Source organism: Rhineura floridana, chromosome 18 (genome assembly GCF_030035675.1).
Source record: "Rhineura floridana isolate rRhiFlo1 chromosome 18, rRhiFlo1.hap2, whole genome shotgun sequence".
NCBI lineage: Eukaryota > Metazoa > Chordata > Lepidosauria > Squamata > Rhineuridae > Rhineura > Rhineura floridana.
The window spans coordinates 12,239,346-12,259,581 of record NC_084497.1 but is presented as its reverse complement, the minus strand read 5'-3'; the positions used below and the strand labels follow the sequence as shown (position 1 = coordinate 12,259,581).

At 46.7% G+C, this 20,236-nt stretch overlaps 1 protein-coding gene across 9 annotated transcripts in view; it reads left to right on the top strand.

Moving 5' to 3' along the window:
- Nucleotides 1–602: 602 nt before the first annotated feature.
- The window catches only part of PER3 (period circadian regulator 3), a 43,277-nt gene continuing 23,643 nt past the window's right edge, over nucleotides 603–20,236 (top strand). For 6 of the 9 annotated variants that reach the window (XR_009759589.1, XM_061602204.1, XM_061602207.1 and 3 more), the window contains exons 1-8: nucleotides 603–681; nucleotides 1,489–1,599; nucleotides 8,049–8,649; nucleotides 12,396–12,553; nucleotides 12,998–13,113; nucleotides 13,861–14,062; nucleotides 15,964–16,012; nucleotides 19,745–19,887. Coding sequence is in view for 8 of the 9 variants with exons in the window: in XM_061602204.1 (XP_061458188.1) it covers nucleotides 8,369–8,649; nucleotides 12,396–12,553; nucleotides 12,998–13,113; nucleotides 13,861–14,062; nucleotides 15,964–16,012; nucleotides 19,745–19,887 (949 nt within the window). In the remaining variant the exon portion in view is untranslated. Of the gene's footprint in view, nucleotides 682–1,488; nucleotides 1,600–8,048; nucleotides 9,087–12,395; nucleotides 12,554–12,997; nucleotides 13,114–13,860; nucleotides 14,063–15,963; nucleotides 16,013–19,744; nucleotides 19,888–20,236 lie in introns of those variants that run through there. The other 3 variants (XM_061602201.1, XM_061602206.1, XM_061602205.1) reach the window with 3 other exon arrangements.

The window sequence follows — 20,236 nt, the reverse complement described above, 5'->3', positions numbered from 1 at the left end:
CATTTTACCCTCACAACGACTCTGTGAGGTAGGCTAAACCGAGAGACAGCGACTGCGCCCTCCCCCATGGCTGGGTCGGGATTTGAACCCGGGGCCACCATTGCCCAAAGGTCCTAGTCCAGCACTCCAACCACTACGCCACGCAGCCAGCTCCCCGGTGACTCCACCCACTCCTTTCTGCCCCAGCCCCTCCCCCCTTCGTTTTGGCGGGGGAAGTTTCCACTTCTGAGGTAAAAGTACAACGCGGCTCACGCTGGCGAGGCGCCAGTTGCTGAGCATGCGCAGTAGGCAGCGCTCGCCGCCGCAGATCTTTACTCCCAGGCAGCCTGCAGCGGAGGCGGGGTGTGCGCGCGCACCACCGAGAGCGCGAGAGGGTTCCACCCCTTTTGTGGCCCCTCTCCTACTCCGACAACGGGTGGCGACTGTGGGTGTGGCCCTCATCAGGCATAGGGCATGGAAGCAAGACTCCCCGCGGGCCCCACCCGCCGGCCACCAATAAGAACCCAGCCCCCTTGGAGGTCCTGCCCCGGGCCCCGCCCCTCGGAGAAGTTGTCCAATCAGAGTGCCGCGCGCACGGCGCGCCAGCCTATGGTCGCTGGAGGCGGGGCTTCTGTCACGTTGCGCGAATGTGTGGAAGTGTGCAGGAAAGAGCGAGCGGGCTCCGGTCAGCGGCGGCCGCGGGTGAGTGAGCGAACGAGGGAGTTGGGGGGCTCCCCTTGGGGACGGCAGCGCGGCCCTTCCCCCATCGCGGTCCCCTCCCAAATCCCCCTTCCCCTCCAAAATGCACTTCCTGAGGACTAGTAACTTGGACGGGGGGGGTTAGGTTGTTTTTGTGGGCGGGGCTGGTCTTTGGACAACGTCCTGGCGGGGGCCCGAGTGAGCGCCGTCGCGCTTTCTTCCGTGTCCCTCCCCGAACCTGATCAGCGCGGCGCTTTGGAGGCAGCGGGGGGACGGGGTGCTCGCTTCCCCTTCCCCCCGCCTGCAGCTAAGGCTGGCTGGGGGGCCTCCTCTCTTGCCCTCCCGGCTTGGTGCTGCTGCTGCTGCTTCTCTTCCCTCCTCTTCCTCCTTTTCCTTCGATCGGCGCGCCAGGAACTTCAATGCCACCAGTTCCCCTCGGGGAGAGGGGGCCACCCACCGGCTTCCCCGACTCTACGAACTGAAGCGCTCGCCTGCCCGGTCTCGGCCCGTGGCATTGAGGAGGCTTCGCCGCCTCTGCTGGGGGAGGATGGGGAGGGGCCCGCGCGGGAGCCCCTCCTGCTCTTGCAGGGCTCGCCTCTTCGCCCCTCTCATCCTCACCAGCAGCCACCGGCTTCATGAGCAGGCGGTGGGTGGGAGGGGGCGGACATACACACACACTTACTTTGCTCCAAAAACATCTTTTGGAACTCAGTAAACCAGTCTTTGCAGCCACTTAATCTACAGCGCTATAATAAGAGCAAAAAGCCAAATCCGCTGACATGATCTGCTTGATCTTAACAATTTCTGCAGCTCCAGCTTCCACGAATGAGCGAAAGGAACATCCCCTCAAGTGGGCACCTGTTTCTCCCATCATTTGACATTTCTCAGGATCCTTGGGAATCTAAGCAGTGCACCAGGCAGGTAGATATTAGTGGATTCTGCTCAGGAAGTGAGCAGTACTTCATTGCGGAACTTGTCAGTGAAACCCTCATTCCAGTTCCTCCGTGTTAAGAGATTACACGTGCATGCATGCACACCCTGATGCTTGGGACCCCTCCTCTGTGGCCGTCATTGCTCTCCACACTGGCCCTGTTCAGGTGTTAGGTCTGAGTCAGTCTGTGTGTGCTGCCCCCACCCTTCCCATGTGCCCTCTTAACCCTGGCCCTCTTGAGTAGGAAAGTCTGAAGAGGTCGTTCTAAGTCTGTTTAGGTGAAGGTAAAAGCCTCATTGTAGGTGCTTAGAGCCCCCCTCTGAGAAGTTTGGGCATGGAGTGCACGGGACTCTGGGGAGCAAGGCTGGCGGTGAGCAGCCCTGCTCCTTCTGCACAAGGGGAGATGCCATGCTCAGGGATAATGCCAAGAAAAGGCGGTGTGGTGTTTTTTCTCCATTTTTTGAAATTCAGCTCACATTTTTTTATTAACATTTGATCAGTCATCTTTTGTGACATCACTGCCCATAGGGTTTTCAGAGGGTGCTTTTTTGAACTTTCCCATGTTTAGAGGTGGGATTAAGATGCATTGGTTTCTTCTCTTGCACTAGCTGTTTTTTAATGATTATTTTTATCACACCTGGCTCCCAAGAGGAAGACCTCCCTCTGGTGAGAGAAGAGGCTTGTTACACAGTATGGACTGATGTTCAGGGTTTTCTCATGAAACGTCAGAAGCAGCTGAAGTAGGAAAGTGGTGCTGCTGGTGCTTATGGTCCTGCAACAGGCTCACAATTAACAGTATTTCCTTTGTTTAATCACTTCATCTGGTGTTACATAAGCAAGTCAAAAAATTGCCAGGAAGTAACTCACAGGAATTTATGAAGGTACATGGCAAGTAAGTCCACAAAAGTTGCTTGCCTGGTTGGTGTGGGCCAACACACAGTGGCGCACTTGCAACCTGAAAGAAGTCCTCATGTGCAGAAGGTCATGCTCTGCCTATCACCTGGCCTGATGGTGACTTTTATTTATTTATTTATTTTTTAAAACTTATATACCGCCCGCCTAGCAATAGCTCTCTGGGCGGTGAACATAAATACAATAAAATACAATAGAATACAAAAACATCACAATCTAAAATCAAATTTCATAATCTAAAAAACTGGATAAGCTAAGATCAAATTACAAACATTACAATCATTAACAAAGAATTAAAATGCCTCAGAGAAGAGAAAGGTTTTAACTTGGCGCCGAAAGGATGATAGTGTCGGCGCCAAGCGCACCTCCTCAGGGAGACTATTCCATAGTTCGGGGGCCACTACTGAGAAGGCCCTTGATCTTGTCACCACCCTCCGGGCCTCCCTATGGGTCAGAACCCAGAGGAGGGCCTTCGTAGCAGACCGTAGTGTACGAGTCGGTTCATAACGGGAGAGGCGTTCCGACAGATATCGTGGTCCCGCGCCGTATAAGGCTTTATAGGTTAGTACCAACACTTTGAATCTGGCCCGGAAGCGTATTGGAAGCCAGTGCAAGCCAGAACAGGTGTTATATGGTCAGATCGCTTCGTTCTTGTTAGCAGTCTGGCCGCCGCATTTTGCACCAGCTGGAGCTTCCGAACCGTCTTCAGAGGTAGCCCTACGTAGAGCGCATTACAGTAATCCAAACGTGAGGTTACCAGAGCATGTACTACTGATGTAAGATCCTCCTTACTCAGGTAGGGACATAGCTGGGCTACCAACCGAAGTTGGTAGAACGCATTCCGTGCTACATGAGCCTCAAGTGACAGGGAAGAGTCTAGAACGACTCCCAGACTACGAACCTGTTCCTTTAGGGAGAGTGTAACCCCGTCCAGGACAGGATAGGTATCCACCATCTGATTGGAGAAACCATCCACCAACAGCATCTCAGTCTTATCGGGATTGAGTCTCAGTTTGTTAGTTCTCATCCAGTCCATTGTCGCGTCCAGGCAACGGTTCAGCACATTGACCGCCTCACCTGAGGAAGATGAAAAGGAGAAGTAGAGCTGCGTGTCATCAGCGTACTGGTGACAACGCACTCCAAAACTCCTGATGACCTCTCCCAACGGCTTCATGTAGATATTAAAAAGCAGGGGGGACAAAACTGACCCCTGCGGGACCCCATATTGGAGAGCCCGCGGTGTCGAGCAATGTTCCCCAAGCACTACCTTCTGGAGACGGCCCGCCAAGTAGGAGCGGGACCACTGCCAAGCAGTACCTCCAACTCCCAACTCCGCCAGCCTCTCCAGAAGGATACCATGGTCGATGGTATCAAAAGCCGCTGAGAGATCAAGGAGAATCAACAGAGTTACACTTCCTCTGTCTCTCTCCCGGCAAAGGTCATCAAACAGGGCGACCAAGGCCGTCTCAGTGCCAAAACCAGGCCTGAAACCCGATTGAAATGGATCTAGATAATCGGTTTCATCCAATAGTGCCTGGAGCTGGTCAGCAACCACTCGTTCCAAGATCTTGCCCAGGAATGGAACGTTCAGCACTGGTCTGTAGCTGCTGAAATCCTCTGGGTCCAGGGAAGGCTTTTTCAGGAGTGGTCTCACTGCTGCCTCTTTCAGACAACCGGGGACCACTCCCTCTCGCAAGGAGGCATTTATCACTTCCTTGGCCCAGCTAACTGTTCCCTCCTTGCTAGTTTTTATTAGCCAAGAGGGGCAAGGATCTAGTACCGAAGTGGTTGCACGTACCTGTCCAAGCACCTTGTCCACGTCCTCGAACTGAACCAGCTGAAACTCATCCAACAAAACATGATAAGACTGTGCTCCAGACACCTCACTAGAGTTAACTGCTATAAAATGGGAGTCTAGGTCCCGCCAAATGCATGAGATCTTATGCTGGAAGTGCTCAGCGAACTCATTGCAGCGGGCCACCGATGTATCTACAGTGTCCTGCAGGCCTAGATGGAGTAGCCCTCGGACGACTCTAAAAAGCTCCACTGGGCGGGAGAGAGATGCCTTAATAGTGGCGGTGAAGTGTTGTTTTTTCGCCTCCCTCACCGCTCCTACATACCGCTTGGTGGAAGCACAAACCAGCGTATAATTGCATTTGTCGGGAGTTCGTCTCCATCTCTGCTCAAGCTGCCTCCTATCTTGGTTCATCGCTCTCAACTCTGGAGTATACCAAGGAGCTGAATGAGCTCTGCAAAGGAGAGGGCGTGCAGGAGCGATCGTGTCGACAGCCTGGGCCATCTCCGCATTCCACAGGTTAGCCAGGGCTTCGACAGGAGCGCCAGTCCTATCAGCCGGAAAATCCCCCAGAGCCCTTTGAAAACCTTCAGGATTCATTAGTCTCCAGGGGCGGACCAATTTAATAGGTCCCCCACCCTTGCGGAGGGAAAAGGTCACTGAAAGTCTAAACTTCAGCAAGCAGTGATCTGTCCATGACAAAGGGAGAGATGTAAAACTCCCCACGTCCAGATCACTATCCCCATGTCCAGTAACAAAAATAAGGTCGAGGGTATGCCCCGATATATGTGTTGGGCCACTAACATATTGGGACAGCCCCATGGTTGTCATGAAGTCCTGAGCCGCCCCAGATAAAGTAGCCTCGGCATGAATGTTGACATCTCCCAGTACTAGTAGTCTGGGGGATCTCAACAATACCTCCGAGACCACTTCCGTCAACTCAGTTAGGGAAGCCATTGGACAGCAAGGTGGGCGGTACACCAAAAGGATTCCCAGTCTGTCCCTCTGGCCCAACACAAGGTGCAAACACTCCAGACCAGTAGTTGTATGGACATGGTGCTTGGTGAGTGAGATGGAACTCTTATAGACCACAGCAACCCCACCTCCCCGACCCTCAGATCTACCATGATGCTGAACCGAATACCCCGGTGGGCAGATCTGGGAGAGACTAACTCCTCCCTGTTCGCCCACCCAGGTCTCGGTTATGCATGCCAGATCGGCTGCCTCGTCCATAATCAAATCATGGACGAGGGGTTTTTTATTATGTACCGATCTGGCATTAAAAAGCAGCAGCTGGAGATCTGAGAGTTGGCTGAGAGAACAACCAACAACCCTGCGGGTATGAGAAGGACCGGAACAAGGCACAGCCACAACATGTCTGGGCCGCGTTCCCCTTTCCTGGCATGTCCTTCTCATAACACCATACCTCCCTCTGCCCGTCACTACGGCGATTGGGGCCCCCTCATGTCTCCCCGCTAGGTGGAAAGATCTCTTCCCCAGGCACATTGTAAACTATAAATACAAAAAGAAAAATACAAAAAAATCAAATACATAAAATACACACTCACAACGTACATTCATACATACACTTTTGGAGAACTCAGAATCTTGGCTTACTATTTTGTAATATTTTCGTTGCCCTGATAAAGGGCAAAGATAAATGCTCCATTATTATAGACTGTGGGGGTTTTTTCTTGTCAGCGAAGACAGCTGCCTTTACTGTTTGTGTTGCTTGTTTTTGCTGAAGTTGATGCCAGATTGTCTGTGTTGTACAATGTTGCGTAGCAGTGGTGGGGAATGACTGTGGACCCTCCCAGTCATGTTGGCCTTTGACTCCCATCAGCCCCAGCCAGGATGGCTGATGGTCAGGGAGGATGGAAGTTACAGCCCAGCTCCCTCTGGCAGTCTAAAGTTGAGGCAACCCTAGCATAAAAGTGTAGGGTGTGACCCCTTTGCTCATCCAAGTCTGAACAAAGGTGGGGTTACTTGGTCCTTCAAAAGCACCTACACACTAATTAGCAGGCTGAATCTCCTGTTTTGGTTATTCTCTGGAGCCGTAATATGCTGCGGATTCCTCCACCACTTCCCCTGAAGGCTGTTGCCCTCTGAACTGCACTTGGTCAAGGGAAGTCCTCCTGAGCTGAATTGTCTGCCTCAGGGATGGGATCTCTGTGGCCCTAGTGGTGCCCCAAGTCTGCACTTCCCTTCATCAACCCTGGCTCTTGGCCATGTTGGTTTTTGGAGGAGATTGGAGCCAGAGGCCACCAGCATCTGGAGAGCCACACAAGGTCCTGCCTCTAGCTTGAACAGTAAAAGGTTGTGACCTGAGAAGTGGTTCTGTGAAGCACTTGCCATTGAACCAAAATAAAACATGACTTGGCCTGCCGTTTTATTTTGTTTTAATTGTGGTGGTGTTGGTCCCAGGATAAATCTCCATACAATGCTAAGATGACGCTCTTGCACATCATGTTCTTCAGCTTGGGTTTGGCAGGCAAGGCGTGAGCCAAGAAGAAGAATTTCAGGTTGTGAGTTAATAATGAGTGTCATGTAATCGTGGAGAAGAGAGCGAGTGTGTCTAGAATAGAAACTCCTGTGACTGGAGACGATGTTGCTGTACCCCATTGTACTGTGAGGATGATGGTGGGCTACTCTGATTGCAGTATGTTTGAGTTAACTATGAAATCTGCCAAAAAATAAACACAACCCTGCTTTCCTTCTGATGTATCAGCCCTCTGGGATACAAGCATTAAACTATTGTCTTGGGAACTGTTGTGAGTAGAAAACTTGCAGTGGAATCTGGGGAAGTTTCGAACGTAAAACTTTTCAGTCCATCTCTGTGTTATTAGTGCATTCTTTATGGATTAGAGAATTTCACATTAATTCTTTTCCATTGAATGGAACGGTATGACTGATGAACTGACCAAGGGGATATTTTTCTTTCCTCATACTGCAGGACTCACAATGCTTTCCCTAAATCAGTCTTCTCTCTGTTGAAGGATACTCCTACGTTTTGCCATGGGAATTCAGGAGTTAAGGCCTAGAGACACATGAACATCAACATAGGTTTTTTCAGCTTCAGATATGGCATTCTTTAGGAGACTGCCTCGCAAGGTTGCATGATCTCTGTGTTTAATTAGAAAGGGAGTAGGTTGCATAGAGCCTTAGCAGCCTGGCTCTGGTTTCTGTTCATCTGGCTATAAGCATGTGGTGGAGTGACAGTGACAGTGCCCTGCCTGAAGTGCTAAGAGTCAAGCTATGTCTGCGCTTGTGTGACACACCAGGGATGGCTTTGTGTGTGGGATCAACTGCCTCTTTCATCTGCAATGCAAAGGCATATTAAAAGAAGGAAGTGTAGTGAAATCCACCAACGCAAAGGCCCTCTTTGGGTGTTCTTTTCTCTCCCATAATTACAGTGGTCTGAGGCAGGGCAGGAGCGTTGTAAACATAATTGAGGTTCTAGATTGGAGGGGCAGCCTCCACAAGTGCAGGGGGACTCTTGCTTCAGACCAGTGCCCTTCCAACTCTAGGAAGGCTGGGCTTCCCTCTCATGCGATTGTATTTGTTGCCGTGCTAAGGTTTTCTGATGAATATAAGAGTTGTTTCAGTGCTGAGATGTTTCAAAGAGGGTGGTGTGTAGGTCATGGGTTATTCTGGCTGTGGGTTATTTTGCTCAGTCCAAATATTCATATAATAATTTGCTTATCTTTCTTCTCTTCTCTCCTGTTTATCAAGTTGAAGGTGCTGCTGTAATGTGAGGAAGGGAAGATGGAGTGCTGGGTTTCAGCCAAGAGAACTGTGGGACTAAATCCCTGAATAAGTCTGGGAGTGTTGTGTCTTCTTCAGGCAGAGAGAATGCACTGATTCGTTAAACTGTACCCATCCAGAGGTGTTGCGTGCAGGCACCTTTTTTCTTAACAGGAAAATGAAAAGGAGTTGATTGCTTATGTCCGTTTCATGTGGATTTCAAACTGGCATAGAGAAAAAAGGACTTGAGTTTGACAATGGATCAGGCAGTGGCAATAGAAGCCTCCACCCTGTAGCCCTTTGTCGCTATGAATGAGGACCTGACACAGGATGACCTCTTGGACCAGCAGGGGAATTGTTTGCCAGCCACCTCAGCTGACGTTGAGAATCAGCAAAATGATGCTCTAGGGAAGCAAAATGGTGCCTGCGAAGAAGTAACACACATGTTTTGTGGTGGGTCCACTGAAAGTGGCTCTGGTGGAAATGAATCCAATGGGACCAGCACTCATGGTCTTGAATCTAATGGCAGCCCACCCAGGAATTCCAATGGGCAGGATAGATGTAGAAGTGGCAGCTGCAGCAGCAGCAGGTAACTCCTTTTGCCCGTTTGGTGAAATGTTCTGTTGCATCCAGTTCTACAGCTGGGTCTTGTGAGGGCTAAGGGATGAAACCAGAAATCAGTTGGAGCTGCTGGGCCTGAGTTTATGGGACAATTCAAACACAGTATTTTTAGTTGCACAGTTGGGAGTTTTCACCTGTACACTGATGAATATGCAGTGAGGAGGAGGAGAAACAGGTGACACCTGGAGGAGGAGTGGGTACAAAGGCTCAGGGAGGAGCAGGTGTGGTACCTTCCTCTCTCTCCCCCACCTGCAGCTAAGAACTGGGTGCTACAACTGGGCTAATACCGTATATTCCGGCGTATAAGACGACTGGGCGTATAAGACGACCCCCAACTTTTCCAGTTAAAACATAGAGTTTGGGATATACTCGCCGTATAAGACTACCCCTGCTTATGACATGCAGGTACTTAGCAGGAAAACTGTCACTTATAAACTTATAAATATTAATATTTGGATTGTCCAGTTGTTTTGTTTTTGTGCCTAGGAATTACCACCAAAAACTGGGGAAAGATGTGAGAAATCTTTTTTTTAAAAGCAACATTAAATGCCTAGACTCTAGTTTCCAACACTATGGAGTATTTATTGATTGATTAAGAGAATTTATATCCTGCCCTTTTGCTGTTAAAAACAGAGCTCAGCACAGCTTACAAATATAGTAAAAACAATAAAAATACACAATCAGAGAAAAACAAGCCAAAATGTTAGGAAAAGGAGTCTTTCACACCACATGCTCAGTTCTAAATACTGTTGCAGCAAGTTTTACAAGTTCCTCCAGTATTCCACTGGTGCAGGCACTCAGACATTCAAAGTACTGTATGTTTCTTAGGTTTTATAAAAGCAGAGCTTTGCTTAACTCAAAATTTATTCTCCCTTTGATAACCACATCTACACAGGTTCCACCTCCATACTCAAAATGAAACTGAGCCTGGAAGTGTACAACAACCCCACACATACCTTGCTAATTCGATTATCAATGCCAGGATGTCTTATCGACTACTCTCCTGCTCCCCCCCCCCCCACACACACACCGGGCATCATGAAAGACCCAGTCCTGGGCTCAGAAAGAAAATAAATATCTGGTCCTCTTCAAAGTATTGATAAGCCTCTTGTTTTAATTGAAATAATAATTATAAATTCTTGTTCTTATCACTAATGGGAGTTAATTATCTTGCATATGCTGCTGTTGCTTCTATGGCTGTAACGGAGTGAGGTTAAAGATAAGTGAAATGCAAATAGGAAAAAAAAATACAGAAGGCAGTAACACTTTCCTAAATGTAATACCATACCAACCACAACAAGATTCCTATAAGGCAAAAAACTAAGCATCTCACAACCAGTCAGGATTCCTAACCAAAAACCAAAAATATGATAAATGAAGAAATATTTATATAAGCATAACTATCAAATATATTTATTATTTACACAAACTGTAAAGATATTTATAGTGCAATCCTAAATTTATTTATTCAGAAGCAAGTCCCAGCGTATTCAATGGGGCTTACTCAAACAGGGACAGAAATGCAACCTCAAGTGATAAGCAACTTCATTCACACAACCCAAAATTCCGAATCATGCCACTTTACACTGTTTTGCAACTGTTTATACTTGTTTTTATGGTTATTGGATTTTAAATGGCTTTATTTCTTGTTGTGAGCTGCCTTGGTTTCCAACCCTACCTCACAGGGGTGTTGGAAAGACTCCATACACACACGCACACACTGCAGATGTATAAATACATACAGCCCATATAATAGTTTATTGTCAAACCAGTTGGTCATTGCAGAAAAATCAGTATTAGTTTTTTAAAAATCAGTATTAGTTTCCTACAGAATAAAAACTGCCATACCTAAGTAAGCCCTGCCTACTTGCTTTAAAATAGGACCGGGGGGGGGGGAGAAAGAGAACACAAACACAATTCTTTTTTACATTCACTCCAAAGTCCCATTGATTTTCAGCACATTCATAATCATGTCTACTCAAAAGTAATTCCTACTGAATTCAATAGGATTTACTCTGGACATATGGGATTAGCACTGTTTTTACCCCCAAAAGCAACTATTGGGAAGGTTTTCAAAACACTGCCCAGGATCTGACTCCTACACACAACAGGGAGAAAAACTGAAATGTATATACCTACCCAATTTATGAGATTTTCAGATAAACAGGAGGGGAAACCACCATTTTCTGGCCTCGCAATGAGGTTTTGCAGACACTGCCACCAAACAAACACTTCACTGATTGGCTGAAATCCTGAACGGGCGGGGTTAAAGCTACGAAGTGCTATACAGGAGTTTAAAAAAAGATTTAACCGGGGGGGGGTGCCTGACGTTTTGATATATATATCTCGAGAACCGCACCACCTAGAAACTTAATTTTTTTTTAAAATGAAAGCTGAGAATCCGGGCCACCTAAGGGGCTAGCCGGGCGCCGGGTGGCATGCTTAGAATCCGGGTAAAACCCGGCTATCCGGGCAATATGGCAACCCTAATAAGACGACACCCAGCGTATAAGACGACCCCCGACTTTGGAGAAGATTTTCCAGGGTTAAAAAGTCGTCTTATACGCCGGAATATATTGTACCTTAATCCACAGATCCTTTTATTCACCAGGAGACTTCATACTATTGTGCATATGATTTGGGCAGGTGGGGGGGGGGCATGAGATAGAATAAGTTTGAGAAAGTTTGAACAATGACGCTGAATGAGACAAACATACATTTAGCCAGTATGTCCCATACAGGCATACTCATGCATGAGTTGTTAAAGGTTTTATTAATATGAGCTCATCTTAAGCTCTTTAAATAGAAATTGATTAAGAGTTAAATCAGTTTATTTTCTTAGTTGCCTACTACAAAAAAGTCTCTAGGTGGCTTGCAAGAAGTATAAATGTACAAACAATTAACAAATTACAGCGATCTGTAAAACTGCTGAAAGTTTACTGACACAATTCTAAATTGACCAGTATGGTGGTAAATAAATAGGAATCTATTCCTCAAATGCCTGCAGGTAGAGAAAATATTTTAACCTGGTGGTGGAAATTGGTGCTAGGCAGACATTTAAAACTACAAACCTGAAACATAGCAAGTACGTTACACCACAGTAGTCTTCAAAAGCCACCCAGAATAAACATTTCTTACTCCAAAAAGCTCCAGGGAAGGAGCTTTTTCTGGCCTTCCGAGAGAGCTACTTCCAAGGCCTCTTGGGGCAGTTACCATAAAGGCCCTGCTTCTGGCTGTTGGAGATTTGCCTCCTTTAACGAGGGCTGCAGAGCAGTGTTCTAAGTGGCAAGGGGTTCCATACAGAGAGAGCGGGTCTCAGGCCAAGATGGGCTTTAAGGGTAAGCCTCAGCACCTTTAGTTGAGTATGTAAGGTCATTGTAGCTGGGGGCGTGGCAGGCTGAAGTGTTTTTAGAGGCCCATTGCAAGAAGCACATAGTCCCAGAGGTGAAGGCAAGTATCTGCCAAGTGCCATAAACGAACTGGGTGGCGATCTGTGCCAGGCTTGCCCCAAGACTGATCCTGGTTGCTTCCCACTGAGATGGCATGGTTCCAAACTCTTGGCTGCTCTGGAGCAGACAGGCAAACCAGAGCAGCTCCTCCTTGGGCAGGACAAGCTTGGCTCTCAGCTCCCCCCCCCCTGCCCCAAGTTCAGGTCGCCTGAGAAGGGACCACCTTTCTTAAGGTGCCGTTGCGGGGTTTTGTCTTCATCTACAGTGAGCTGTTACACTGGAACCAAAGAAGTAATGAAAAACTTAAGATGCTGATCCGGGAAATAAAACTATATCTCCCTGCGGAGAAAGTGGAGAAATACAGCAAAGGCAGCACCCTCGGAGCCCTCAACTATGCGTTGAAGTGTGTCCAGCAGATACAAAGTACGTGGGGGACCCTGGAGGAAGAAGAGCAGGGGGATCCCACCTCACGTGTCAGCCTTTGCCAAGCTGGTGCTCTCCTGGTTTGTTTGAATATCCAACTCTGTATGAAGCTGGGGCTCATGGGGGATTGAGCCCAAAATTTCTGGAAGACGTCAGGCTGGCAAGGGATGGCACACGTAATAGCAGTGTCCTGGGTTCCCTCTTTCACGTCTGCACGCTCGTGGAAACAAGGACTGTGTTGGTGGAGGGATGAAGCTATGTGGGTGCATACGGAATATGTTGGGGGGGATCCCGTGACTACATGACACGGGACTCTTAGAAAGTGTTCTTGAGACTGGCCTGGTCATGGGATGATGGGGTTACATAAGCAATAGCCAAAGTTACCACCTCATTGCTTTTATTTTATTTTTTCTCTGCCTCTTGCCTCCCTCTTCTCCCCATCAGGTGACAGCAGGTTTTTTCAGGCTTTTGGTGAATGTGGAGCATATCAGTCAGATGCCCCTGCATATAGCGTGGGAGAGCTGGCAGCAGTTACGTCCGAACATGCCCCCAGAAACACAGTAAGTGCCTGGGGCTCTTTCCTCTATTGTGCCACCCATTTCAGATATACTGGACGAAGGGGAAAGAGGCAGCGGCAGCTCTGATGTCATTGGAGACGCTTCGTAGAATTTAACCACCACAGAGTTGTTGCTGTTGTTGCCGCCGCCTCTGCAGTGAAGCTGCATCTTTAGTTCACTCTTGGAGATAGACAACAAAGCAGCGAACTCTCACACTGGTGAATCTGTATACAGATTCCAGGATACTTCCATTTCTCAGATTCCAGGATGCTTCCATTTCTCAGTCTTTGGAAAATCCAAGGCGATAAGACCTCTGTGTAGATTTCAGTAACCTGCACATCGGGGTGGGGAACCTGATGTATATCACAGGTTCTCTCTCTCGGTCTCACCCCCCTCTCTCTCTCTCACTCACTCTCTCACACACACTCACTCACTCACTCACTAGGCAAGCAATAGGTATTCTCACAGTCCTGTTCGTTTAGCCAGGCAAAAGCACTTGCAGAGGTCATAGACGAGGCCTGGTAGAAGTGTGGTCTGAAGAGAGTCCCAAGGGCCCTGGAGGGGGCCACATTTGGCTCCTGGGCTTATACTGTTCCTCACTAGGGGAATAAAGGCATACGATGTAGCCAAGAAGCTACAGGTGACCTAACAGGGTTCCCATTTCATAACCGGAAGGCAGAAGTCCTGTGTCTCTGTGATCTCATTCACTTGCAGTGTTCCTTTCTGCTAGAGGTCATGTCTTTTTTCCAGGACACCTTTGTGGCCATGTTTTCCTTGTACTCTGGGCGGATGGTGCACATCTCTGAGCAAGCAGCCTTTATTCTGAATTGTAAAAAGAAATGTTTGGACTCCTCCCGCTTTGTGGAGCTGTTGGCCCCTGAGGATGTGGGTACCTTCTACACTCACACCAACTGGTGTCACCTGCCACTTTGGAATATGGAGGCCAAAACAGGTGACGTTTCATTTTCTATACAAGGAATGACAGCATGCAAAACATGTAGATTATTTATCAATATGTGGTTTCCAATAAAACAAATTCCCTCATTTATCTGTAGTGTATCTGCTATTACAAAACTGTACCAAGTAATCACCAGTTAATACAGGTGGGGAACCTCCAGCCCACGGGCCAAATTGGGCCTGCCACAAGTCCCAATTTGGCCTGAGCAGTCATTTTCCCCAAACCATGCCCACCTGCCCCACATCTGACTTCCTATATCATGTCAGATGTGGGACATGTAGCCAGATCAGCTGCGCAGCAAAGTTCCCCATGGGGGACTTAATTGCACGGCCTGTGTCTGCAGAAAGCAAAGTTAGACTCACAGCCCATCAGCTTGTGAGCGGTGAGTTCAACCCTGCTGGATCAGCTGCATAGCCGAGTTCCCCACAAGGAACTCAGAACGTGTGAGAACTGGGCCGTTGTGAGAGCGGGATGCTGGACTAGTTGGGCCACTGGCGTGATCCAGCAGGCCGCTGTAAAAACAGCTTTGCCAGCCCTGTGCTTGGTGCTTTGCAATCTGATCTTGTAATGACATCAAGTGATTAACAGGTGAGTTGTTCTGCCCACCTGTCAAAGAGATGGGGACAGATAGCAATCTGGTGTGCTGGATTAGAAAAGGTTTCCCACTCTTGAGTTGGCAATATTAAAATGATTAGTGAGACTCCCAGTTGCCCTTGATAATCTAGGGCAGCCTTTCCCAACTAGTGGGCCACCAGATGTTGTTGGACCACAACTCCCATCAGCCTCAGCCAGCATTGCCAATGGTCAGGAAATATGGGAATTGTGGTCCAACAACATCTGGTGGCGCACTAGTTGGGAAAGGCTGATCTAGGAAGACATAAAAGAACTATTTACTGAACTGCAGATGAGTGCTTGGCTAGGTAGGCATGTGGTTTTACTCGGGCATTTGATCAGATAGGCTTTTGGTCTGATCCAGCATGATGTGACCCTAGTTATATCCCATTTAGTCTGTGTTGCTGACTGCACTTTTTGTACTGTGTGATCTCATCTGCCCCCCTCTGGGCTGCAAGATCCACCCCTGGTTTCCCTTTCATATATGTCTACATTCACTGGGTTTCCGTTCAGGGTGCTTGCACATATTGTTACTAGTCTGTTATTCTGTAGAACTCAAAAACCTGTGCACTCTCCCACAGTATAGAGCAATGGGTTGTTTAGAGGTCAACTCTGGAAGAAATAGGCTAAGGTTGGAGGGGTGGACAAGGAAGCAGTTAGTCTGGCCTGCACACAACTCCTGTGACCTTCGAATGCAGGCTCAGCATGAGCCTTCTGTCAGCACAAGTTGAGAGAGGTCCAATTCCAGCACAATTTAACATATGGACAACATGAATTTCCAGTTCTACATCATGCATGTTTAATTTAGCTTGAATGTAATTGCTGATACTTCCTTTAAAAACCCTGCTTGTACTATCTTCTCCCTCGATTTGCCAAAAATATTTTAAAGGCATGTCTTCACCAAGGGTTATGTTTGGACATATGACAGTCAAGCTTAGAAGGTAGAAGAAAGTTAGTGGTTGACCACTCTAACCCTTTCACCCAAGGTGCCTATCTGTGGGAAATTGTCCCTGCTTTTGTTGAAATCTCTGTCCTTGGTAGCTTCTGCAATCCCACTGGCTGAAACTTTAAATAAACCGAGGAAGCCATTTATAATGTGGAGGGTAGATCACCCTGTTGCTGTCCACTCCTTCTTCCCTGGCCATGGTGTGGACAAAAAGACTCAGTTTTTGAAGTAGGTGTTGGGCAGGGGGAAGGGGGGGCCATTAACTCAGTTAAGCATGCTGTGCAGGAGAAGTAATAAACTAGGGTCTGTCTCTCGTGTATTTTTTTCTCTCTTACAGAATCCCTTTATGAATATGCACAAGTGAAGTCCTTTTTCTGCAGACTCAGGTGAATACCATGCAGGATTATAGAGTGGGTGGGTGTGCCCATCATTTTCACCATTGTTTTTCTGTCTGCATCTAAAGACAACTTTTATCTACACACAGTAGGGCCCCACTCATACGGCAGGTTACGTTCCATACCCCCGCCAAAAAGTGGAACTCATTCAATAGAATGGTGCCCAACACCCGAAAAATGCCGTAAAAGTGGAACAAGCACCGTATGAGTGGGGCCTTACTCTGATTGAAAGCCGCCATATTAGCGGGACGCTGAAAAGTGGGTGGCTGAAAAGCGGGGCCCTCCTGTACTGCACAGATGTGAGTGAGCCCATAAATTTCAGGAAATGGTAATTAAGGTAATCAAGGGAAATGGCCAACATTAAGCGAGGACCAGATCCATTTTGTTATGTGCCTTCAAGTCAGTTATGACTTCTGGTGACCCTATGAATCAGCGACCTCCAAGAGCATCTGTCGTGAACCACCCTGTTCAGATCTTGTATGTTCAGGTCTGTGGCTTCCTTTATGGAATCAATCCATCTCTTGTTTGGCCTTTCTCTTTTTCTACTCCCTTCTGTTTTCCCCAGCATTATTGTCTTTTCTAGTGAATCCTGTCTTCTCATTATGTGTCCAAAGTATGATAACCTCAGTTTCATCATTTTAGCTTCTAGTGACAGTTCTGGTTTAATTTGTTCTAACACCCAATTATTTGTCTTTTTTGGGGTCCATGGTATCTGCAAGATTCTGCTCCAACTCCATATTTCAAATGAGTTGATTTTTCTCTTACCCACTTTTTTCACTGTCTAACTTTTACATCCATACATAGAGATCGGGAATACCATGGTCTGAATGATCCTGACTTCAGTGTTCAGTGAGACATCTTTGCATTTGAGGATCTTTTCTAGTTCTCTCATAGCTGCCCTCCCCAGTCCTAGCCTTCTTCTGATTTCTTGACTATTGTCTCCATTCTGCTAAATGACTGTGCCGAGGTATTGATAATCCTTGACAAGTTCAATGTCCTCATTGTCAACTTTAAAGTTACATAAATCTTCTGTTGTCATTGCTTTAGTCTTTTTGACGTTCAGCTGTAGTCCTGCTTTGTGCTTTCCCCTTTAACTTTCATCAGCCTTCGTTTCAAATCATTACTGGTTACTGCTAGTAGTATGGTATCGTCTGCATATCTTAAATTATTGATATTTCTCCCTCCAATTTTCACACCTCCTTCATCTTGGTCCAATCCCACTTTCCATATGATATGTTCTGCATATAGATTAAATAAATAGGGTGATAAAATACAACCCTGTCTCACACCCTTTCCGATTTGGAACCATGTGTTTCTCCATATTCTGTCCTTACAGTAGCCTCTTGTGCAGAGTATAGGTTGCGCATCAGGACAATCAGATGCTGTAGCACCCCCATTTCTTTTAAAACATTCCATAGTTTTTTACAATGTGCACAATCAAAGGCTTTGCTGTAATTTATAAAACGCAAGATGATTTCCTTCTGAAATTCCTTAGTCCGTTCCATTATCCATCTTATGTTTGTGATATGATCTCTTGCACCTCTTTCCTTTCTAAATCCAGTTTGGACGTCTGGCATTTCTCACTCCCTATATGGTAAGAGCCTTTGTTGTAGAATCTTGAGCATTACTTTACTTGTATGGGATATTAAGGCAATAGTTCAGTAATTACTGCATTATCTGGGATCCCCTTTCTTTGGAATTGGGATATATTGAACACTTCCAGACTGTGGGCCATTGTTTAATTTTCCATATTTGTTGACAATTTTTTCTCAATATTTGGACAGATTCTGTCTCAGTAGTTTGTAGCAACTCTGTTGGTATGCCATCTATTCCTGGTGATTTGTTTCTTCCAAGTATTTTAAGTGCAGCTTTCACCTCACATTCTAAAATTTCTGGTTGTTCATCATACAGTTCCTCCGTGAATGAATCTGTCATCCTTGCATCTCTTTTATAGAGTTCTTCAGTGTATTGCTTCCATCTTCCTTTTATTTCATCTTGGTCAGTCAGTGTGTTCCCCTGTTGATTATTCAACATCCCTACCCTTGGTTTAAATTTCCCTTTAATTTCTCTAATCTTTTGGAATAGGGCTCTTGTTCTACCCTTCTACCAGATCCAAGGATTATCAATACCTCGGTACAGTCATTAACCAAAATGGAGACAATGGTCAAGAAATCAGAAGAAGGCTAGGTCTGGGGAGGGTAGCTATGAGAGAACTAGAAAAAGGTCCTCAAAACTCCTGTTCTGGCTCGCCTGCACTGGCTACCTATTTGCTTCCAGGCGAGATTCAAGGTGCTGGTTATGACCTATAAAGCCTTACATGGCGTGGGACCGCAATACCTGGTGGAACGCCTCTCCCGCTATGAACCTACCCGCTCACTTCGTTCAGCATCTAAGGCCCTCCTCCGGGTACCAACCCATCGTGAAGCCCGGAGGGTGGTTACTAGATCTAGGGCCTTTTCTGTGGTGGCCCCCGAGTTGTGGAATAGCCTCCCCAAAGAGGTACGCCTGGCGCCTACATTATTATCTTTCCGGCGCCAGGTAAAGACCACCTTATGCTCCCAGGCATTTTAATCATTTTAATCTTTTTATCTTTTTAATCTTGTAATACTAATCCTTTTATCATCTTATATTTTGTTTAATTGTATTTTGTTTTCATTGTGTCTTATATATCTTGTGATTTTATTATTATGATGTATGTATTTTATCCTATTCTGTTTACCGCCCTGAGAGCTACTTGCTATGGGCGGTATATAAATGCAACAATATAAATAAATAAATAAATATAAATGCAAAGATGTCTCACTGAACACTAAGTCAGTATCATCCAGACCATGATATTCCCTATCTCTATATATGGATGTGAAAGTTGGACAGTGAAAAAAGTGGATAAGAGAAAAATCAACTCGTTTGAAATGCAGTGTTGGAGGAGAGCTCTGCGCATACCATGGACCCCGAAAAAGACAAATAATTGGGTGTTAGAACAAATTAAACCAGAACTGTCACTAGAAACTAAAATGATGAAACTGAGGTTTATGATTCCATATAGGAAGCCACAGACCTGAACTTAAAAGATCTGAACAGGGTAGTCCATGACAGATTCTCTTGGAGGTCACGGATTCATAGGGTCACCATAAGGCACATAACAGCAACAACAAAATTCAATAAGGGACAGGTGCAAAGACAGTCTGGAGAACAAGCACCCAACCTGCTGGTTTCTGCTCAAATACCATTTACTAGATGCTGGTAAGGAGAAGCTGAACATGCTGAGAGAGACTCGCTATTAACATAGAACATGAATATTTTGGCCAAGGGCTCATGAAGCCTAGAGGTTGTCTGGCCTCCTAACTGTTTTGATGTTGATGGTTGAGGTTGTAGCGTAGTGATGGTGGTACTTCTCCTGCCTCTCCCCCCCCCCCCGGCTTATGGGATTAACTGGAAGTATTTTCCCCCACTCTGGTAGCATATAGGAAATTAGTGGCTACAAGGTGGTCCAGTTTCTTAATAAAGGAAATGTTTTGCAGTAGATTATTGCTGTCATGATATTAATTCTCGAGGCTAGAATGCTGGTCTTCAGAGGAAACAAGTAAAGCACCAGAGTTAAGTGTCAGGGCAGGAGCTTTCTCTTTGCTCTAACAAAGGGCTTTGGCGTGCCAGAATCCGTTTGGAGTTGCAAATTCCATGTGTCGGTGATGATTTGGCAGTTCTCTGTTGTTCTGCTTGCAGAAGAGGCAAAAATCAAGACCAAGGGAAGCGCTACTACCCATTCCGGATCACCCCTTATTTGGTCAACATCTATGACTCAGACCCGAATGAGCCCACGTCTTGCTGCTTGGCTGTAGCTGAAAAAATTCATTCTGGATATGAAGGCAAGAAAAAAGGGAAGGACCCTCCAGTTGAAACGGGGCTGGATTGCAGCACCAGCATCTCTGCTCTAAACAGGATGTGTGTTTTGTGGATGTGTTTATGTAGTAGGTAATGCTGCTTTTGATTCTTGTGACGATCCCACTTTTGGCTCCACTTGTCAGGTTCCCACCTGCTTGTGGCTACCGCCTTTCACTAGGCACCACCTCAGGACGCCACCAGTCAGGATCATCATTTTTATTTTTTCTCACTCCGCTCTAGCAAAGTTTTCTCAAGATCCCACTGCTAGGCAGCACCACCAGCCACTCCCTGTAAACAATACTGCTAGAGACTTCTCCTTAGTCTCCCTATGGC